This window comes from Hipposideros armiger, unplaced genomic scaffold (assembly GCF_001890085.2).
Source record: "Hipposideros armiger isolate ML-2016 unplaced genomic scaffold, ASM189008v1 scaffold_84, whole genome shotgun sequence".
In the NCBI taxonomy this organism is placed as follows: Eukaryota; Metazoa; Chordata; class Mammalia; order Chiroptera; family Hipposideridae; genus Hipposideros; species Hipposideros armiger.
Genome location: NW_017731434.1, coordinates 1,659,644 through 1,683,070, shown reverse-complemented (window position 1 = coordinate 1,683,070; position 23,427 = coordinate 1,659,644). Strand labels below are relative to the sequence as shown.

General features: G+C 37.3%; 2 protein-coding genes across 3 annotated transcripts in view; both read right to left on the bottom strand.

Annotated features, from left to right (window-relative positions):
• The window catches only part of MSH4 (mutS homolog 4), a 79,726-nt gene extending 62,326 nt beyond the window's left edge, over positions 1 to 17,400 (bottom strand). Inside the window, exons 1-4 of the mRNA XM_019644048.1 lie at positions 15,778 to 17,400; positions 10,020 to 10,199; positions 3,542 to 3,702; positions 978 to 1,088 (exon numbers count right to left, since the gene is read on the bottom strand). Coding sequence (XP_019499593.1) covers positions 978 to 1,088; positions 3,542 to 3,702; positions 10,020 to 10,199; positions 15,778 to 16,012 — 687 coding nt within the window. The 5' untranslated portion in view covers positions 16,013 to 17,400. The remainder of the gene's footprint in view (positions 1 to 977; positions 1,089 to 3,541; positions 3,703 to 10,019; positions 10,200 to 15,777) is intronic.
• Positions 17,401 to 17,503: 103 nt separating this feature from the next.
• The window catches only part of RABGGTB (Rab geranylgeranyltransferase subunit beta), a 13,117-nt gene continuing 7,193 nt past the window's right edge, over positions 17,504 to 23,427 (bottom strand). For both annotated transcript variants that reach the window (XM_019644049.1, XM_019644050.1), the window contains exons 3-9: positions 22,309 to 22,506; positions 21,665 to 21,770; positions 20,588 to 20,640; positions 20,394 to 20,504; positions 19,750 to 19,875; positions 18,448 to 18,597; positions 17,504 to 18,078 (exon numbers count right to left, since the gene is read on the bottom strand). In XM_019644049.1, the coding sequence (XP_019499594.1) occupies positions 17,938 to 18,078; positions 18,448 to 18,597; positions 19,750 to 19,875; positions 20,394 to 20,504; positions 20,588 to 20,640; positions 21,665 to 21,770; positions 22,309 to 22,506 (885 nt within the window). In that variant the 3' untranslated portion in view covers positions 17,504 to 17,937. The remainder of the gene's footprint in view (positions 18,079 to 18,447; positions 18,598 to 19,749; positions 19,876 to 20,393; positions 20,505 to 20,587; positions 20,641 to 21,664; positions 21,771 to 22,308; positions 22,507 to 23,427) is intronic.

Here is a 23,427-nt window from a genome sequence, read left to right as displayed (position 1 = left end):
CAGTGGGTTGCCATGGGCTACCGTATGTAGCCAGCAGCCACTGTGAGCAGCCGTCCAGAAGCCGGCGACTGATCTGCCTCGCCTGGGAAGAGCGCGATGATGGTGCCAACTTGGGCCAGTGAAGCAACGTCCTCCACAACTAAACTGAAGAACAAAAGGACAGCAACTTGTCTGTTCCCCTTCCCCCGATTCCCCAGAGCTGTTTCCATCCCCCAATTCCTCAATAAAAATCTTAAAAAAAAAAACTCATTGGACCCTAAACCTCAACTGGGTTCCAAAAGTGTTAAAGATAAGTCTACAAACAACAAAATACAGTATACTGTGAAAAGAATTTGTCCCATCAGTAATTATTTCAACCACAATGCTGCCTACTTGGTTCAGAACAACAGCCCCCATCTCACCAGAGTGATTTGCTAGAAGGAAGAGACTACATGGTGGAAAGGCCTTTAATGAGAAGTGCGTTGTTTGGATCAAGTTCCAAAACACTTAACTGTCACAGTCCCACAGGTAGTAGGGTAATTGTGAGGCAGTATATACTATCAGAGGAAGCTGAAACAATTGGTAATACAGATCAAATTCTCTAAAGGAAAAGTACTTATTGATAGCTGCTATCACCCTAGAAGAAAAAGAACTTCAATTTCAACTAGTCTGCCAGCACAATAACTAGTTTCCAGGAAGCTATACCTACAAAAATCCATGCTTTCTCTGAGGGTCTGCCTCCTGTATACTCTAAGAACCTCCTACTACCTAAAACATTTTTCCTTAGATCAAGGGTGCCAAATCAAATAACTGGATTCCCTGTCGTTTTGATTATATGTATTAATAGTCCTTTAGATTAAACTTGTATTGTATTAAGTGTGTGTTGTAGGGTATTACATATAAAGTTACTCAAAGTATTATTCTTTACAATAATATTACAAAATGGATTTTAAAGTAAGAAAACCTCAAATGTTACTATTGAGAATAAAATCACTTACCTTGAAATTTTCTGTGATCAGAGTAAACAACTTGGTTGAATTCCCCGCAACACAAGCAGTATTTGACATTATTATTTCCAAAGGTGATAAAATTTTCAGTTTTGTGATCACCTAAAATCATTTGAATTATCAATTTCTTAAATGTAAGCTTAGGACTCTCTAATACAAAAGTTCTATGTTTTTCTGAGAGAAAAATACTTAAAATTAACTCATATAGATACAAAATTACAACTGTCCTAATTATAATTTCAATTAAAATATATTTCTAATGGTTGTATATTAAACATATATCCTATGTAATCACAAATATAAAATATTTCAAAAACATAGGCTATATTTTACTCACAATAGCTTGTAACAGCTCTCAGTGCAAAAATTAATTTGAATTTATCAAATATATATTCCTAAAATAAGATTTTTTTAAAATAAATTCTTCTATTCAGTATTTTGTCCATCTCTATGAAAAAAATTCACTCTGAGAAAAGCGTCTTAGGAACCGGTGTGGAAAACAAAGATTTTTGAGGAGTGTACTAACCACTTAACTTTCCCAGGCCGCTCTTCTAGCCTAGATCCTGAACTTTCCAGCCTCCCGCCAGCCCAGCTCCCTTCAGACTGACTAGCCTCCATCATCCAGACTGACACATGCCAATAACTTAATCTATCCTGTCGGTTCTGTTTCTCCTCACAGGGATTTTGTACAATTGGTTTTTGTATACTGACAGAGACTTAATGTTTAAAAGCCAGGGGACATTCTATCAGCAACCAAGGACCTCAGGTTCACTCCTGAACCGATTTTTCCTCCAACTGCAAGTTTTACAGGTCTACCTGTCCCTAGTTGTGCCACTAAATGTGTAGACAGTTACCACCCTGAGGTTCTCTTAATTCAATGTACTCTGCAATATCTACAAGAAAAAAAAAAGTAAAATAAAATAAAAATCACCAAAAACCAGAGAGAGAGAGAGAGAGAATGAATAACAAAGGGAAAAAAACGAACAAAAAATTCAGTAATATAACGATGGTAATAAAATCAATATGGGGCCGGCCGAGTGGCGCGATGGTTAAGAACTGGCTTGGGATGCCAGAGGGCCCCGGTTCGGATCCCACATATGAGGGCCAGTGACACTGCCCTCTACAGCTAAGATGCTGAACAACAGCTCAACCTGGAGCTGGGCTGCTGTGAGTCACCGGCGACAGCGTAGGCTGCAGCCCCTGTGGCAGTGGGTTGCCACGGGCTACCATATGTAGCCAGCAGCCAGCGTGAGCGGCCAACAGCCACAGTGAGCGGCCGTCCAGAAGCTGGCGATTGATGTGCCTCGCCCAGGAAAAGCACAATGATGGTGCCAAGTTGGGCCAGTGAAGCAACGTCCTCCACAACTAGACTGAAGAACGAAACGACAGCAACTTGTCTGTTCCCCTTCCCCCAATTCCCAGCACTGTTCCCATCTCCCAATTCCCCAATAAAAATCTTAAAAAAAAACCAAAAAAAATCCCAATATGACCACAATGGTACAGCTTATAAGTTGAAAAGTAAAAAACAATCAAAGATGAGAAGCATCTGTTTCATGACTAATGCTTTTTTCACAATATAAGGTGCATATCTTAGAACTACTCTAGACACAGACATTCTTAATCAGTTTGTCTAACATTCCTGTATACTCTAAGAAATCTCCTTATTACTGAAAACATTTTTCCTTTTATTTAAAGTAGATCAAGGGTGCCAAATCAAATTAAGCGGATTCTCTGTCATTTTGATATGTATTAATAGTCCTTTAGATTAGAACTTGTATTTAGAATGTACTTTAGGGTACTAAACATTCCTGTTTTATAAAAACATTTTTCCTATTCTTTTTCAATTGTATAAAAATGTGAAATACTCAAGAGATGAAGGTAGTATACTCATTTAGGTTGTTAGGTATATTAAAATTTTAATTATTAGGTGGAGAAGGAAGCCTATATACTAGAGAACTATAAAGGAGAATTAGAGAAAGGAATTTAAAAACACTAAAGTAAAATATATTATCTTTTTTTAAATAATAGTAATTGGGTCAAATTACTTTTTAGAATATATAGACTAGGAGTAGACTACTCCTACCTGTTATGTCAGACAAATTCCCATGACATTAGACCTGTGGTCCAAATTAATGAATAATAGGAAGTAAAGGCAAGAAAAGACTAAATTATGGCTGATCTAAGAGACCAGTTTCCCTTAACTCTCAAAAATAACATTCAAATACAGTTCAGTAGAAATAACACTTTGAAAACAGCATTATTACATATATTATCTTTGTAATGAGTCCAGCATTTATTAAGATATTAATTTTAGAAACTAATGTTAATAGTAATTTGAAATGATTAGATAACAGCAAAATGCTATTTTTAGGACTAAATATACTCAAAAAATTAATATCAGATGTAAAACAATTTTATCTTAATTCAGACTAACATTAGTACAATATTGAGTAACCTGCATTCTCCCAAAAAGTAAACTAATTAGGAAAACACTATCTTGAAAATCTGAATACTGCCAACTAGATCAACCATTATCTAGGATTATAAATACTTACCTTGGCATATGTTGTGTTGTCTGCAAACTGAGATAATATAATTTGTGGGCTTTTTAAATCAATACTTGCCATTCCTATTTCTCCTCTTGCAAGTCCTCTTCCTTCTACAACAGCTACAATAACTGATGGGGAGTGTATAGAAACTGCAGATGAGGATGTAGCTGATAAAAAAAAAAAATTAAAGAAAAAGTAAAAACATCAATAATTTCTAATTTTTTTTCTAAGATCCCAAGACATCATGTCTAGGACATGGTTATTAATATCTAAAGAAATAATCTTTTTACTCATCAAAAAATAACTTTTCATACCCAGACAAAATAAAAATGTTAACTCTCAAAGTATTTTGCCAAAACTTAACTTCACTTTTAGAAATAATAAATTTATACATTGTCTTATTTTGCATTTTACTGAAATGCAGTTATAAAAGAAACACTAAATTTAAGATCAGAAAACCTAGATTATTTATTTTATTCTGTCATTTAAAAGCTACATGAATTTGGGGTCCGGCCGAGTGGCTCAATTGGTAAGAGCATGAGCTGTGAACAACAGGGCTGCAGGGTCAATTCCCACATGGGCCAGTGAGCTGCACCTTCTACAGCTAAGATGGTGAACAATAGTTCGACCTGGAGCTGGGCTGCTGTGAGTCACCGGTGACGGTGTAGGCTGCAGTAGGGCTGCAGTGGGCTGTTGTAAGCTACTGTGAGTGGCCGGCAGCAGGCAACAGCTTCTGGGAGCCGCCATGAGCGGCTGTCCAATGGTAGGCAACCGACTGCCTCAGCCGGGAAGAGCACAATGATCATAATACCAACATAGGCCAGTGAAGTGGTGTCCTCCACAACTAGACTGAGGAACAAAAGGACAACAACTTGGCTGTTCCCCTTCCCCAATAAAAATAATAATAATAAAAATAAAATAAAAGCTATATGAATTTGAGCAAATTATTTTGTAATAAATAATCATCAATTGCAAAATATAACGTAAAAACTGCCTTGTAATAACTCAAGAGCTGGCTGAAAGGATCAAATGTGATTATATATATGAATGCATTTTATAAAGTATAAAATATGATACTATCTATAAACTCCAATTAAGAGATATTTGTGCAATGTTGGATATTTTATTGATGTGCCAAGAATGTTCTAAGTTTGATTAACTCAATAATTGTCACAACAATTCTAGCAAATAGACATCGTTATTTTATCCATTTACTTATAAGGACACTGAGGCATAGATGAAACTTACCAGTCAGAATTTGTATCCAGGCAAGGTGGCTCCAGAACTGGTGCTCTTAACCACTACATACATATATGATTTTAAGATCTGTGCCTTACAAACTATGAATATTCAGGTAGGTTGTTTAGCCTTTCTACCACTTCTTATCTATAAAGTAGAAATACAAATCTTTTTACACAAAGTTCTTATAATTTAATGCAGAGGAACACTTGAGATCTTGCTCCCCAGTGTATGGCATCAATTTGTCTAAAATAAACTTTTATAAAAATTCAAAACAAAGAAAAAGAATTGAATGCAGTAATACAGAAGTATTCATAAAGTATATAATTTAAATATAGAATATTATTCATAGATTAAAAAAAGCAGACTAAAAATATCCAAAATTTTATTTTTGAAGAACTAAAATTATTTATTTCCTTGTCAACATTTCAATATATCTGTTTTCATCCCTCCTTTCCCACCCTGAAGTAGATTCCTGTTTTCTTTTCTATTCTTCTACTAGTATGTCTACAAAATTATACATTTATGCTTAGTCAGTAGTCAACTTAAGAGTTCATTTAAAAATCTATTATGTCTTGATCTCAGAACCCTTTGAGCAAGTTCCAGTGAAATTCAATATACTCGGAAGACATTTCCTTTAAAATTCTAAAAGAACTTTTACAGTTATTCTCTGTTATAAACAATAGTATGATGACCATCCTTGTTCATTTTCTGTTTTTTTTTGTTTTTTTTTTTAAGCTGAGCCATCCTGCCACCTGTTGGCAGCTCAGCGGCTGCTCAGCTCGGGCCGGGAATTGAACCACTGTTGCTCAGAGCTCAAACTCTTGAGCAAGAGCGAGCTCTTAACCAACTGAGCCACTCGGCCAGCCCAACCATCCTTGTTCATGAAGCTTTTTTCTGCCTGTTATTATTTTCTTAAAGTGGATTCTTTGAAGTCAAATAACGGAAAACCACTATTTTTTTTTTTATGGACCTCATATATATTGCTAAATTTCTTTTCACAATTGCACCAATTTTTAATACTTACTATATCCTTACCAAAACTAATTTCTGAAATGTATTATTATTATTGGCTAATTTAATAGACTGGTGCTTAAATTTGTAAATTTTTTAATTATAAAATTTGAACATAATTTGAACACATTCATTTGCTTTCTACATTTTCTTTCTTTTTTTTTAGCTGAGCCACCTGTTGGCAGCTCAGCAGCAGCTCAGCTCACGCCAGGACTCGAACTGCTGTTGCTCAGAGCTCAAACTCTTGAGCGAGCTCTTAACCAACTGAGCCACTCAGCTGGCCCTCTACATTTTCTTTTGAGATGTTTATACCCTTTTAATATAATTTTTACAAGGTCTTAATGTTTTCAATCTGTTTTTATGAGAATTTTATAAGTCAATGACAATAATTTACAGTTGCTACTAATCTTGATTTTTCTGATATCTCAAAGATTTCAACTTTTGTATAGATAATATTTTCCTTTGTAATTTTTTCCACTGCTTTTCTGCTAAGAAACTCCTCCTTTATTGAGATACTTGGTATGCATTACTGTTTTCTTCTAAGTTTTTGAGTTATTTTCTTCATTTTGATCTTCCATCTGGGCAGAACTTTGAGCAGTACATCTGGTTGTTCACATGTGTGGAATGAAGATGATCAGAAGTACAGATTTAGACTCATTCATAAGCAGTTTCTAATGGTCTAGCTGGACGATCAGGGACTTGGAAAGAACAGGATTGGAAGATGGTGACAAGAAAAGCTGGCGAAGAAGTATGTAGATGGATTTCTCAAAATGGGCATAAACTTTGAAAATATTTGTATTTCATGTGAATACTCTTTAAGAGGACTCTTAATAACCAGGTGGACAAAATGATACACTCTGTGGAGATCAAGTAGCCTCTATTCCCAGCCACCCCAGTGCTTTTCCAATAGACCCATGAATAAAGTGGTCATGTTGGCAACTTCCTCTTACCAAAGCTGACCTGGTTAACCACACTGCTGAGTGCCTAATTGGCCAATAGCAGAGATCAACATTAAACGACCCAGAAAGCAACACTGCCCAGGGAGACCTTAGGTTCATTACACTGGATTTCTTCCATCATGAAGGGGGGAAATATTTGTGCTCGATGGAACAAATACATATTCTAGATACGGATTTGCCTTCTTTGCCCACAATGCTTAAACCAGCATCACCATCTGTAAACTCTTAGAATGACTTATCCACCATCATGGCATTCCACATAGTATTGTATCTGATCAAGAAACTCATTTCGCAGCAAAAGAAATACATACATCAATGGGCTCATGCCTATTAAATCAACTTGTCTTACCATATACCCCATCCTCCAAAAATGTCTAGCTTAATAGAAAGGCATAACGGCTTACTGAAGAGTCAGTTATGGTGCCAATTAGGAGACAACACCCTGAAAGAATGGGATTTTGTCTTACAGAATGCAGTATATATTTTGAAGCAGAGACCATTATACGATGCTGTATTCCTCATAGCCAGAATACACAGGTCCAGGAATCAGTGGTGGAAGTGGAAATGGCTATTCTCACTATCATACCTACTAACCCACCTTAAGAATTTTTCTTTCCCATCTCAGAAACTTTGAGCTCTGCTGGCTCAGAGATCTTAGTCTCCACAAGTTTATTGGTTCCACCAGGTGGCAAAACAATGGTTTCACTGATTTGGAAGACGACATTGCCACCTGGCCATTTTGAACTCCCTATTTATACTACTGAACCAATAGGGGGGGGAAAAAAGAGATGAATGGAGTTGTCAATCCAGGTTACCAAGGGAAAATAATGCTGCTATACACAAAAGAAGCAAAGTGGACTATGTATGGAAGGCAGAGGATTCTCTGAGGCACCCCTTAGTATTTCCAATAGTAAAGGTTAATGAAAAACTACAGTAACCTAAAAAAGGCAGGATGACTAAGAACTCAGGCCCTTCAGGAAAGAAGGTTTAGGTCACCCCTCCCCTTATTGCTGAGGGTACGGGAATTATGAAATGAGTAGTATAAGAAAGAAACCATAGATATCAACTACAACCTCATGACCAATTACAAAACCAAAATGTTAGTAGCTTTGGATATTTTCTCTATGCTTTGTTACATGCATGTGCATATTTGTATAAACTAACCATTTTATTCTCTCTCTTTTCAACTTTAAAAAATTTTGTATACAAGTTATTGGAGGTTAACTTTACAATTTAGTTTCTAGGTAACAGAATATTCAGTGCAACTGTAACTGAATTTGGGATAATTGATATACAATGACTACTGGGACAATAAGTCTTCTCATTTTGGGAAACAGTGAGAACTTCCTTACTTGTAAGGATAGAATGTTAGGTAGAAACATAGTTATTTTATTGTTAAGAAGTCCAAATGTGTGTAAAAGGATACATATGGAAGTTGAGTGGTCAAAAGAATTATGCCACTTACTAATTTGTCACTCAGTTCCAAATTCACCCTTCAATATAAGCTCTGCAATAAGGGACAGAGTTCCAGTTCCTATAAGCACTTCTGCTTTCAAGTGTGCATAATGATAACCTTTCTCAGTAGAGAGCACCAGAGGGACTTTGCAGGATGAAGGGCTCTCTTGCAATTTCCACTGCAGCGTGGTGGGTCAGCAGTGTTGGTATGAGCACATCTGGTGGTGATATGCCCAAGCCACACACCCAGAATGTGCTGTCCCTTTGCGATCTCACAGCCTCAGCATGGCGTGGTAACAACCCTCTCACAGCCCTCTTGATAGAGACATCCTGCACTCCAGCCCACTCCTTTTATTCCTTCAGCCTCTCTTCAAGTTTGTCTCCCATAGTCCTCTTGATGTCACCGCCCTCCTAACAGAGAGACTATGTGCTCCAGGCCTCCTGCCCATACTGGAGCCCACTTCCACTGTACATCCACATGCCAGCCACCAGCTACAGTTCACCTACCCTGCCTGCTTCCTGTTTGCCCTGTATAGGGAACCAGCTCTGGCCTGGCAAATCTGCAGACTCTGCCATTCAGTAGGTTCACCTTCACTTTCTCCAATGAGATCTGTACCCCAGCCTTGGAGATGGGTCCTGGAGAGGCCCATGTCCAAGTATGATCTCTTGGGACTCCCCTCAGCTCTAGAATGCCTTATAGTATTTTTTTATATCCTATAGTAACTTTTTTATCATAATTTAATAATTCTTTATACTAAATCCCCCCTGTTTAAGTCACTGTATGATTCTACCTTCAGATTGGATCCAGAATACTACAGTCTCTGCCTTCATGGAGGTTATAGTCCAGGAGAGAAGAAAGACAATTAAAATAGCAATATTATTAGTAAAATACAAATTGAAATGGGAGCATATAGCAAGGAGGCTTAACCCATACTTACTTTCTGAAAGGAGTAACATCTAAGCTTAGACTTGAGGAATAAGAGTTGACTATATGAAAAGGGGAAAAAAGAGTTTTCTAAGCAAAGGAAATAGCATATACAAAAGAGAGAACACTGTGTTCAAGATATAGAAAAAGTTCATAATGGTTAAAACATAAAATACAAGTGAGAAAATAGTATGAGGTGATGCTGGAAAGACTGACTACAGTTATATTATGCAGTCCCTCATTAACTATATCAAGATATTTAAACTTGATCTTAACATCAAGGGGAAGCCCAAAATTATCAGAAATAATAAGAATACAGCAAGGTGGCTATTATGGGCTAAATTGTGTCTTCTCCCCCGACCCCTCACCCCCAATCCATAACGTTTAGGTTCAGTGGGACCATGACTGAGTTCAGAATGGGACTACATTTGGAAATAGGGCTTTTAAAGAGGTAAATAAGGTTAAATGAGGTCATTAAAGTGGGCCCTAATCCAATATGACTGGTGTCCTTACAAGAAAAGATTAGGACACACACAAGCACAGAGGCACCATATGAAGAGACCGGAAGAAGACAGCCATCTGCAAGCCAAGGAGAGAGGCCTCAGGATGAAAGCAATCTGCTGTATAAAAGGGAAAGCTTTTTCTTTCTTAAGCTTTTTTGGCAAAATGGTTAAAATAATGTAGACCTTCATTTATTAACAAACTACAAGAAACTACATAGCCTTATTAACTGTGGCTCAAATTATGGACATGGATAAATTGATGTATTTATCTTTCAGTCATTCATATCAATTACAAATCACTTCAGCTGAACTTAACCACCCTAATTTATAATTTTCAAAACTTTTAAAGTTTCAAAAAGTCATCTAGGTCAACATTCCACTCATTTTACCTGAATATCCCATTTGCGGTGTCCAACTTTTATGACCTGATCTCTGAGGATTTCCAGCAGACAATGGAGTTTTTAGTATTTGAGGATGATTATCTCGTGCAGAAGATGAGCTTGTATCAAAAGTCAGATTTGATGCAAATGCGTTTCCTGCATAAGATCTTTTGTTTCCAAAGTATGAACCTAATTTGAAAAATTAAATATCAGTTATTAAAGATTCAGAATTATGCAATAACGTATTAAGCCCCATAATTTATACCATATTCACTTTCTATAAAATTTCATCTGCTAACAATTTTTTAAAATATAACAGATTCCAAAAAATGACATTATTGATAATCTTGTACTAAAACATGAAGAAAAGTGTTTGCTAATACGGCTTTTGCTTCTACAAGTTCACTAAGACTACTCTGCTAAAATTGTAAATTATCTCCTAATCTTCAAATACAGAAAATGTTTACTTTGTGATTAGGGGACCACTTTTCCTCTGTTGACGTCTTCATCTAAATTCTCTCCTCCCATGTAAATGGTACAAAGGAAGTTTTAGACTCACTTGAATTCAGTTCCTTATTTAGGTACGTACCTTTTGCTATGAGACGTTGCCTATTTTACAGGATTGTCATAAAACTTGAAAGGATGTACAAAACATCTTAGCAGAGTGTTTGGCACATAGTTCTTTAAAAAAATAATGGGGTTCTGTACTCCTACTTCCCTTGATTCCCATACAACTCTCTATCTTGGTTTTCCTTAGACCACTTGCTTTGTTTCTTTTGCTAGATACTTTTCCCTCTGTCTGCCTCTTAACTGTTGACTTCCCAGGGTCCCATACTTTTTCACCATCTCTCTCAAATCAACATTATACATTTTTTCTGGGCATCTCATGTATTAGCTTGGTTTCTATTAATATTTATTTCCTGAAAACTCTCATCTTCATATATAGCCCTAACTCCTCTCTTACACTATAAACCACAAGTTATCAAACTTTTTAATAAGGGGCCAGATGGTAAATATTTTAGGCTTCGTGGGCCATAGCATCTGTCACAATTACTCAATTCTGACACGGTAGCAAGAAAGAAGCCATTGACAATATGTAAATGAATGAGCATGGCTGTATTTCAATAAAACTTTATTTATGGATACTGAAATCTGAATTTCTAATAACTTTCACATTACAAAATATTATGTTTCTTTTACTTTTCAGTCCTTTAAAAATGCAAAAAACCTACCATTTGCAACAATATGGGTGGACCTAGAGAACATTATGCTAAGTAAGTCAGATGGAGAAAGACAAATACCATATGATCTCACTTATATGTGGAATCTAAAGAATAGAATAAATGAGCAAACTAATCAGAATCAGTCTGAGATATAGAGAAAAAGTTTAATTGAGGATTGCTAGATAGAAGGCGGGTGGGGATGAGGGAGAAGGTGAGGAGGTTATAAAGCACAAATTGGTAGCCACAATATTGCCACGGGGATATGAATGACAGTTTGGGGAATATAATCAATAATGTAAAGATTTTATAGGGTGTCAGATGGGCACTTGTCTTATTAGGGAGACCACTTCAGGGATACAAACAACAGTTTGGGTAATATAATCAATAATGTAAAGATTTTATATGGTGCCAAATGGGCACTTTTATTAGGGAGACCGCTTCATGGACGGTGTAGATGCCTGACCACCGCAGTGTAAACCTGAAGCTGAAGCTGAATAATACTGAATGTCAATATAATTTAATATATATATAGTCACAGGATGGAGATTACAGCTTACAGCGTGGAAATGAATCAGTGGAACTGTAACAGCTATATACAATGTCAGAGGGGTAGGAGATTGGGGGAGGAGGGTTATCACTTTGTGAGGTGGGTAAATGTCTAACTATTACATCATTTTGTACCTGAAACTAATTTAAAAAATGCAAAAATCCTTTCCTATGTCTATACCTGCATTATTCAATATATTAGCTACTTGCAACACTAAATCAGAAATAAAATTAAACATTCAATTCCTTAGTCACACTAGCCACATTTTAAATGTTCAAAAGCCTCATGTGGCTAATGGCTACCATATCAGAGAGCATAGGTATAGAATATTTCTATCATCACAGAAAGTTCTTTCAGACAGTGTGGCTCTAGGTCCTTATATTTAACTACTTTTTTGATGCAAACCATCAGATATCTTCCCAAAATTTTAAATGTCCAAAAGTGAACTCATTATCTTTCCCTTAAAATTTATTCTTTCTTTATTACCAGTTGTGGTCAACTGTACCATCTTGTACCCTTTCACACAAGTCATAAACTTAGGAGTCATTCTGTTTTGTTTGTTTTTTTAAAGATTTTGTTGGGAAATTGGGGGATGGGAACAGCGCTGGGGAATTGGGGGAAGGGGAACAGACAAGTTCCCCTTCCTTTTGTTCTTCAGTCTAGTTTTGGAGGACGTTGCTTCACTGGCCCAAGTTGGCACCATCATTGCGCTCTTCCCAGGTGAGGCAGATCAGTCGCCGGCTTCTGGACGGCAGCTCACAGTGGCTGCTGGCCGCTCACACTGGCTGCTGGCCGCTCACACTGGCTGCTGGCTACACCCGGTAGCCCATGGCAACCCACTGCAGCAGGGCCTGCAGCCTACGCCGTCACCAGCGACTCACGGCAGCCCAGCTCCAGGTTGAGCTGTTGTTCAGCATCTTAGCTGTAGAGGGCAGCGTCCCAAGCCAGTTCTTAACCAACGTGCCACTCGGCTGGCTCAGGAGTCATTCTTAATTCATCAATCCTAACAGCCAGCCAATCCATGACCAAGTCTTGCAATTCTCTTTTTTTAATATCACTAAAATTCCTTTCTACCTCCACTCCTACTAGCCCATTTTAAACCCATTTAATTCTTCTTCAGGGCTTTTTCAAGTATCCTAATTGTTCTCCTTGCCTCCAGTATTATGCCTCTCTAATACAGTATTCACATCATAACCAGTGCTCTTTCTGAAAAAGAAATTTCACTATGTCTCTCTTTCTTAAAATTTCTGTCTCCCCATACCCACCATAAGATAAAATCTAACTCCATTGTACAGGTACCAGCAAGAATTGGATGACGTAGTCAAAATAGATTTTGTTGGGTTTTTTTTGGGGGGAGGGGGGTTGTTTTGCGAGCACCATCTCTGCCACCAATGGTATGCATACAAACCTACAAGACTAGATGAGATCACCAAAGGAATGGATGTAGATAAAGAGAAGAAAAAACATCTTAGAATTGAGCACTGAGGCACTTCAATGTTAAGAGAACAGGAGCAGGTATCAGAGAAGTAGCCAGTGTGGTAGGAAGACTTAGAGAGGGGGCCTGGAAGGCAAGTGAAGAATGTATTTCAAGGAGGAGTGTTGTAAAGTGCTAAATTGTTGTTAAGTCAAATAAGATGAGGTATGAGAACATACCAACGGATTTACCAATGTGGTGATCTGAACCCAAGCAATTTCAGGAAGGAGAACTAGAGAAATGTGGTAAGGCTCCAAGGAAGCTCCAAGGGCCCACTTGAGGTTAGTGGTCGAGGACTTAAAGGGACACCAGTTATCAACATGTGATTTTCTTTGGCCTTGCTCAGCTGTGTGGGTACAGATACACATTAGTGGAAGGAATGGATTTAACCAGGGTTGGGTCCTACTAGGTGAGAATGATAAAGGGATTCAAAGGTATATGGAAAAAAGTAGTTATGATGATAGACCATGGAATGTAGGCTTCTTAAAGAGGCAAGTGAGCACAGGCAGTGGGTAACAGGCAATAAAAAAGGTAGTAGAAAACAAAACAAAAAAACACACAAAAAAAACGAATAAAAAAAATAAAAGAAGGAAAAAAAGGTAGTAGAATCAATGGATGATTGATTCTGGTGAAGTTGAGGAAATGTGTGGGTTTTAGAATTGTGACCAGTTTTCAGAAGAGGTGGTACTGTAAAGAGGATAGGGCCTCTAAATACTCGACCTCGTGTAAAACAAGGCAGCCCTTGGAATATAAGTACTTCTTAAATTAGGTCAGTAAATGGTTGTTGAAATGGCTGTTCATTCCTCATTTTATACATTACAAGGCTATTGTGTTTTAATATTAGGTTTAAAACACCTTTCACACCAAATCTCATTTTCTTTCCTTTTTTTATTATTTTTCAATTACAGTTGACATTCAATATTTTATATTAGTTTCATGTGTACAGCACAGTGGTAAGACATTTATGTAATTTACGAAGTGATCCCCCTGATTCATACAGTACCCACCTGGCACTGCACATAGTTATTACGATATTATTGACTATATTCCCTATACTGTACTTTTTCCATATGACTCTGGTGACACTAAGCTTGGAAGAAGGAATACTTAGGAATTTGATGCAATTCAGACAAAATAATATGGGCCTGTAATGGCACATTGTGAGAAAAGGTACAGAATTATTTAAAACATAGATACATATAGGACTACATTTGTATGTTCTGAGTGAGGGCATACTTGAATTATTGAAGTCTTCTATGTTTAAAATTTAGACAACCCAATGATTGAGGTAAATAAAACAGGCTGAGGAGCTGCAGAGATATGAATTCAACCAATTGAATATTGAGTCTGAGGTGCCCATTGGTTCCTCACTAGAAACTTCAGAAGACAGTCTGAAATAGGAATCTGGAGCACAGATGGAATCGCAGTTGTGATAACCACATCCAGGTGGAAGAGGCATAGAAAAAAAAACTCTTAAGGACAAACCAGTAATTTGCAAATTAACAAAGATGAGAGCATAGCAGTTCTCTGGAAGGTAGGAGAAAACCGGGAGAGTGAAATCAAGAAAACAAAATTAAGAGAATTCAAGAGAAGACTGGTCAAGAATATTAAATACAATGAAAGGATTACATGAGATGAACTGATAAGTGACCACTGGATTTGCTGTGTTATCTTACTATTAAGTTGCAATAGTATGTGAAAAACAGTGATGGTTTTGCCATGAACGGAGTGACCAAATATAAAATAAACAAGCTGAACTCACCTTAAAGGGCATACCTTTTAAAATATTAAACATACTATTAACCTGAATTAGAGAAAATTTCATCTATTTTCATCACTCTTAGAAGGCCTGACGATTTATGTTCAGGAGCCAAGAGGTTCATCACTCCTGTCAAATTCATGCATTTGTCATATACAGTTGACCCTTGAACACGGGTTTAAACTATATAGGTCCACTTCTATGTTTGTTTTTTTTAGTAAGTACGATAAATGTATTTTCTCTTCCTTATGATTTTAATAACATTTTCTTTTCTCTAGCCTACTTTATTGTAAGAATACAGTATACAATATATACAGCATATAATTTACTGGTTAATCAATTGTTTTATGGGTAAGGCTCAGTCAACAAACAGTAGGCTATGAGTTAAGTTTCGGAAAGTCAAAAGTTATACAGGGATTTTCAGTTGGGCAGGGTTAGTGACCCTAATACCCCCCCCACGCCATTTTTCAAGGGTTAACTGTACTTTTTTTGGGGGGGGGAGGGGTAGGGAAAGGAGGGACATTATACCAGATATTTCAGCCTTCCTCAGAACTGAGCCATCCACCATCACAGCCTTCTAATAAGAACAATTTGAAGGGTCCAGCCTTTTAACTTACCCAGGCCATCAAATTCCCGGAGCACCCCAATCTCATCCAACCAAACCACATCTGAAACTTCTCTGTGCTAACCACCAACCACTGCTCCCTGAACCTCCAGGAGCTACAGGCCTCTAACCCATAGGGAATCACCTAACCACTCCTTGCCTTGAGCTGGCCAGGTGCTGGGCGCACGGCAAGGGAGACTGCTGCTGCTGCTGCGGTCGCCTGCGGCTCCAGACGTGCCCAGAGGGGTGGAGGTGGAGGCCTTGGCTGAAGGGCGGCTCTGAGGAGTCTCCTGGAATCCAAAATTGTAGCGGGGACCTTGTGACCGAGCCTCTGTCGATGAGGTGGAAGCCGCAGGAACGGAAGGAGAAGTTGATGAGACCTCAGGCCTCAACATCTTCACAAATCTCAGGCCCAAGTATGTTTCTCAGCGCCCTCTCACGGAGCCCAAGGACCGAAGCGACGCCGGAAAAGGCGGGAGAACGCGCAGAGCCACGGAGCCACAAAGCGCAGGCGCGGAGCCACAAAGCGCAAGCGCAGAGCCACAAAGCAAGCGCAGGCGCACAGGGCCCCAGCTGTCCACACCATCACTTTTCACCCATCCACACTTGAAAATGTCCCGGCAGTTAATCCCATCACCTCCCACTTTTTGGTTTAGCGTAATGAGATAGACCTCAACCTGTAGTTATCACCCAAACGTTGATTCCTCCTGATTCACAGCACCTTACTTTCCCTTATCCCAAAGCGTCTGGTGCTTAACATTTACCACATACCCCCCAAATACACTAGCTTCTTTTAAAATACAAACTACACTGTGAACCTCGTGATTATAGCACAAATGTAATGCTCACTTTCGTACAACCCATCTAACATCGTTCTTGTAGTTCAACACTGGAAAAGAGCCATTAACCTTACAGTGTAAACCACAAGACGGTATTAAATGCTGCAAAACTGACTCTCAACCTGTGCATAGTACAGGAGGAACCATGGAAAGCAGTTTTCTTGAGACAGATTTAAGAACAATTCTCAATGTCTTGTACTGTGGTTTCACACAGGTATAATTAGGAGCAGACTACAAATTCAAAATCTAGTTTCACCACAAATGACCGTTAGGAAATTAAGTTCTGTACGTTTACTTTCCTTGAAAATGGAAATAGTACCAACTTTGAGACAGCATGATTTAGAAAATCTGGACACTATTAAAAGACATTTCATTTAAAACAATTCATGCAATTAAATATCTCAATAAATCAAGTATTCACTGCATAGTTCACCCACATGCAATGACTGCAGTCCTCAAAACTTCATATACTTCCAATGACACCATTTGAATGTTTCATCCAATAACCTCCACTCAGAAACAAACTATTGCCATTTAGTCAACTACTCAAATTGGTGAATGGTCAAAATAATGCTAGATACTGCAAGAATCTCATGTAAGAGCCTATTCTCCAGGTCGTTAACCATGTTACTGGCCAACAGTGTGTTAAGTGAACCATCACTACTCACCTGTAAAACTATTCCCAAAATGACTATTACACAGGTATTGCCAATATACTTGAAATTTCAACTTCCACCTCAAAAAAAGTTTCATTAAAATACTTTCTTTTCAATGTAAAAACTTATTAGAGAATAATTGTGCTCATTTTAGTCTTTTTGAAAACACAAGTACAAAAAATACTGTGGCAACCATCAACTTGTTTCCTTACTAGCAGAGAAAAAAGGTCAAAAATCCCTAGGGTAGTAAGGAGCGCCACTCTGACATAAATTGTTAAAATTGAGAACACAGTGTAGTCCAAATTGCAATCCTAGTCTAAGATGGTGAATTGTCATTTACCTAAGTTACTTTGTGACCAACTCAGAGTAACCACAATTTATGAAATACTTCCAAATTTCAAGTCATTTATTTTTAGAATCTTTCAATTCATATTTTAAATGAGATTTATCAATTTTTATCATTGACACTGGCCAATTTACATGATCATTACATAACATATGAAGGGAACATGTGGGAAAATCAAGTAGAACAAACACAAGATTCAATTAAATAGCTCTTAAACTAAATGTTACTGTTATGGAGAATATAAATACATTGAAGCATAAACCAAATATTGTACTCAAGAGTAACAGCATTCTAGAAGAAAATCTGAAGCTGAAGACACAGTAAATCTTTATTTTACAATATGTATTATACAATTTCTTAAAAATTAACAGAATATACAAAATATTAACACAGTAGTCATTTTTAAGTTTGATAACCACTTCAAATAAAGAAATGTTAAGATGGCAAAACTATACTAAGCAATTTTTGCATCAATGAATCTAGCTCACTAGTTCAGGCTGAACATTCACTCTCCGAAGTACTTCCTCAGGCATACAAAAAACAGGACTAACGGGTTTAATCTCTTCTTCTCCCAAAAGTGACAATCCAGCAATTCCAAATAAAGTATGAAAAGGATCTACCTATTAAAAAAATAAGAATTTAGTGTTACAATGTGAATACTTCTAAAACCCTGCTTTGCTTCTGGACCACAGTTACACTATAGCCCACTGTATTTCCTTTACTTCTATGTATGCTTCAAATTTTCTGAATAAAAATGATGGCTTCAAATTGTGGTTAACAATTGTAACAAAGACTAAGGTTTTAGCAGTAAGTAATGAAAAATTTCTGTAAACTTTATATATTTTATATAGTCTCAAAAATTACCCAAAAAAGCAACTCTTGGAAATAAATATCCATTTCTAAGTCTGGAATAGCTTAGAGCCATAAAAGTAACGCAAAGCAACACTGGAATATAATGATTACATGAAGATGTCAGAAATAATACTTGCCATATCTCCTGGCCTGTCTGCAAATCCTCCTGTTTCTTCATCTTGACATGCTAAAATAAAACTACGCAGTTTCTCTCTATCAATCCAATGAAGCCTTCCAATTATCTTTAGAGAAGCCAACACCCACCATGAATAGCATACATCCGGTAACTAGAAGGGAAAAAATGCAAAAATTGCCTTTTATTCTCAAGTCCACACATGGGGGATTGATTGGGAAGAAATCAAGGGATATACTGAATGCAGTGTCTGAAATGCTGAAATCCATAAATACAAATGCTTAGAATTAAAGATAATCACTGAAAAAGAGAAGGCCGAACACTCCAATCTACAGAAACTCATGCTGTATGTTTCAGTCTCAATACTTCATGAAAAACATCCATCTAGTTTTATTTCCATCTGCAATGAATGCCTAACTCAGCCCCTTAACCAAGAAGCTGGAGGTGAGGCTCATGAAATCCATAGTGATATGTTCCATTTCCCCAGGTAGAGCATTTCTAACAAGTGCTGTCCAGATAGGCAGACACCTACTTAAAAATCACCTAAAGTCTGGCTCCTCAAAAAAGGGTCAACTTGGGCCGGCCAAGAGGCTCAGTTGGTTAAGAGTTTGCTTAAGAGCATAAGCTCTGAGCAACAGGGTCGCCGGTTCAATTCCCACATGGGCCAGGGAGCTGTGAGCTGAGCTGCTGGCAGGATGGCTCAGCTGGTGAGAGCACATGCTCCTAATGACAAGATTGCCTGTTAGATGGTCGGCTATGCCCACCGGCAGCTGAGGCTGAACTTGGCACCTTGAGCTGAGCTGCCACCAGGATGGCTCAATGGATAGAGCATGCACTCTTAACAATAAGACTGATGGGTTCGACTCCCGCATGGGATGGTGGCTATGCCCACCTGCAACTAAGACTGTAACAGCACTTTGAGCTTAGAGGCCACGAGCTGCCGATGATGGGCAACCAGATGGCAACTGGCGCCCTCCACACCTAAGACTGAAGAACTTGGCTGATCGCCCTCCCCAATTCCCCAACACTGTTCCTCTCCCCCCAATTCCCTAATTAGGAGAAAAAAATAAATAAATAAGTGTCTTTTAATATTTTTTCATCAAGTGTCTTTTAAATGGACCCAGGGTTTAATAAGCATTTCAACCCATTGTTTTACTTTCGAGCAGGGCATTTCTTTGGAGGCACAACTGAAAAACTGCACAGCTCATTATCAATTTATAAGAGCAATACTGAAAAAAATCCAAGATAAATAAGTGTTACTCAATGTTATAAAGCTACTAGAGCAATTTATCTTATGAAACAATACCTTCTCTGGCCTTCCATTGAGTCCACCTGAAGGTAACTGTCGTTCACAAAGCCACCAACCGAGTAAATCAGAATTTACTTGATGTAACTGATTAGTAATAGCCAGGAATCCTGTGCAACAATAGATCTAAAATTACAGACATAAAAGTACAGGTGTATAATTTTTTAATAGTAATAGTGATAAAAACTCAAAATTATTCAAATTCCATTTTATGTCTAAAAATTTCCTGACAATGAACAGTTAAAAACTGCAAACACGTAAATATAGTTGAACAAATCCAAGCATACTATTACCAAAATCCAATTCTGCAATGAAATACTACTGTCAAAATATCTTAATGGTTAAACGATATTTTATTTGACAACTATTTACATAGTCAATATTCTCTGGCACAAGCAAATAGATGTGTTCAGGACAGGTACAGACAGAATGTTTTCAACTGCTTTGTTTGTTGCCTGGGTCAGAAGGTTTCATCAATAGTGTAATATATATAAAGCAAACTATTGTAAAAATGCTTTCCTTAACCAGCAATTAAACTCTTATATAACATCCCACATTATATTACATTCAGTTAATAACTTCATTCATATTTAACAGACACTAAAATTACTATTAACGTATTTTAACCTGCATTAATATATTACCTGCCCAGCATGGGATTCAGAACCTGGCCTACAACCAAATCCACCATCAAAGTTCATACATGATAAAACAAATTCGATCGCCTTTTCCACATTAATAGCATCCAGCTTCCCCTACAAACAGAAAAAAATGCACCTATTAAATTCCAGAGGAATCATGGACACTATTTCATTCCAATACAATATTCCAAACTTACCAATAGAGCCAAAGTTGCCACTGCACAAAACGAGAATCTTGTATCAATTTCTCCTAAAAATAAAAGGGATCAAACAAAAACGTTAAGTGTTACCAGAGGCTTCTGATCGTAATACACACGTTAACTAAAAAACTCTGTACAACTACCATGGTTAGATATCCAATAGCTCAAGCTTAAAATTTACTTTTAGGTTGCCAGAAGGAAAGCTAAATTTCCTTTACTTCTAAGGAAACGAAGAATTAGAAAAATACAGCTAATTATCTTAAATTGCACACACAGTGTTTGGGGGGGGGGGGGGGGGGGGGGGGGGGAGTAACTAACACAGAAGCCAAAAGGACTAAACAATTTCTAATAAACTTACCCTATTACATAAAAGATTTTCACATCCCATGAAGCAGCTGGTCTCTCCGGCCTGCACTGTATAGAGCCCTAAAGTAGAGATTACCTACATTTATCAAATAAAATATTCCCTCGATTCACTCAACTATTCAGTAAGCTTATATAGTTCTGAAGTGTTTCCCCCTTGCCAGTAAGTAGTTTAGAAAACTTTACAAAGCCACCAAATATGGGGGGAACAAATTTCACCTACCTTATCTTTTAGACTGGCCCCCTCTGTTCCAGTGCTCCTGTGTGCTCATATAACTAGCACAGTGCATGCTGGAACTTCCAGCAGACTAACTCCAGTTAGACCAGCTGCTTAGTGGGACCTGAAAAGATGAAAAACTTAAAAATCTCCTTTATAAATTAGCAAAGCCTCCCACTCACTGTACTTAAAACTTTGCAACAAAGCTTATTACTATAATATACAGCAAAACATTTTAACCCTCCGTCAGGCGCAACTGATCTCAGATTCATTGCACACAAAGATGCCGCTATGAAATACGTCTTTACTATACTAAGTCACAAACACGTCTGGCAACAGGTTACGGTACAGGGGGAAGATATGGAAGTGATGAGTCACAATACTTAACTGTTAAGATATATGAAAATTTGTGTGCACTGAATCTGTGAGATCAGTTGCACCTGACCGAGGGTTAATATTGGTATTTTGGGTAGCATGGATGAAAAGCACATTACCCCAAATATCGCCAGCAAAAGAACCATCTTCTTTCTGTAGACTTTGAACATATTCAACAACTTTATTTACGTCAATAACATTAATACTTTCATACAGAGTAAGAATCTGTAAGAAAAAAAACCCATGTTAATTACATCTTCAAAAAGCTTGTTCCCATGTTCAAGTAACTTTAAGTTGTCAAGCAAGTATGTCCTTTTGTCTACGCATATTGTTAACTTTTCTCAAACATGCAGACCATCTTATATGCAATTATAGGTATTGACAACAAACCCAAACCTTTTTATATAAAGGAAGATATATAAATTGTAACTTAGCATTTCAAGACTTTGTGAGTCTAATAGACTTTAAACCCTTATTTGTAGATCTTCACTAATATCAAAATTAAAATATTTAACTCTACCTATTGATTTTCAAATATTTACATATACTAAAGATAAACATTTTACCATCCAAGGTCTCAGTGTAATTTCAGAATTTACATCAACTTTGGACTCAGCTAATACATGCCATCACATCATTGACCTTGTAGAATGCAGACTTCATTTGCAAAGATTAGGGTACCCACTTTTGTCACCTTCCTAATTAACTCATTTCAATTTCCCCACTTTCAGGTAAGAGTATACACTACCAAGACTGAATTTACCTGGACAGCACTCAGAGTATACAAAAGATGAGGATCATGTCCGATACTAGCACTTATTCCACCACACTCGTGTTGACATGACTGAATAAATGTGAGAATTTCTTCTCTATTCATGCGATGTAGTTGTCCCATGAGATCCATTACGGTCAGACCCCAATAGATGCCACTCATTCTCAAATATTCAGACATACAATATTCCTAAAATACAATTAAATGTGCCAGTTTGAATTGATGCCGGGTTAGATATTGAACACATAAAGCTAACTAGCTAGTTATTTTTTTACTTCATTTAATCCTATCAGTAATGAGTTTAATAAATTTGTGGCTCTCAAATTTGGGGGTTGGGGGAACCAGTACCTGAGAAGCATATGATAAAACTCACTTGTGACTAACAATAGGGCTTTAATCTCTCCCAAGAGCCAACCAGAAGACAGAAAAAGACCTATCTTTTTCACATTTGGGGAGAACATTTCGTTGATTAGACATTCATTCTTTTTAACAGATGGGCTCTGAACAAAACCCATTTATTATCTATTAGTAAATGATTTAATGACTTGAAAACCAAAATGGCCAAAGCATGCAAAAGGTAAGAAAAATGGTTAACAGTGGCTATTCAAGGAGACATAAAAACTGCTATGAAGATTCCAGAAACAAATTTTTGCTAGTCAGCAATGCTTTACTTTTTTAAGAGGTTTGAACTAGGTGAGTGGTCTTAGTGGTCTGCTGTGATCCCAAATTCAGGGTTTCAAGACATCAACAGATGAGCAGTAGATAACAGGCAGGAATAAATCAAGCCCTAATTCTTTAAGTCATCCAGGGAAAAAAATAAACATTGCCCTAACAACTCCATAATTACAAGGTTATGGGAACCTAACACAAGAATTGATCAATACTAGGGGTTTTCCAAGATGGTAAATTATCCAGCTGTTTGGATACTATAGGGAAATATACATAGGGTTCAAAAAAAAATGTATACACATTTTAAGAAAGGAAAACTGTATAAAAATTCTAATACCCAATACATACCAATAACAAAAGATGAATACAAGTCACATTTGACTTCTGCAATTACAAGAGGTGCTCAAAGTGGTTACCATCAGCATCCAGACACTTCTGATT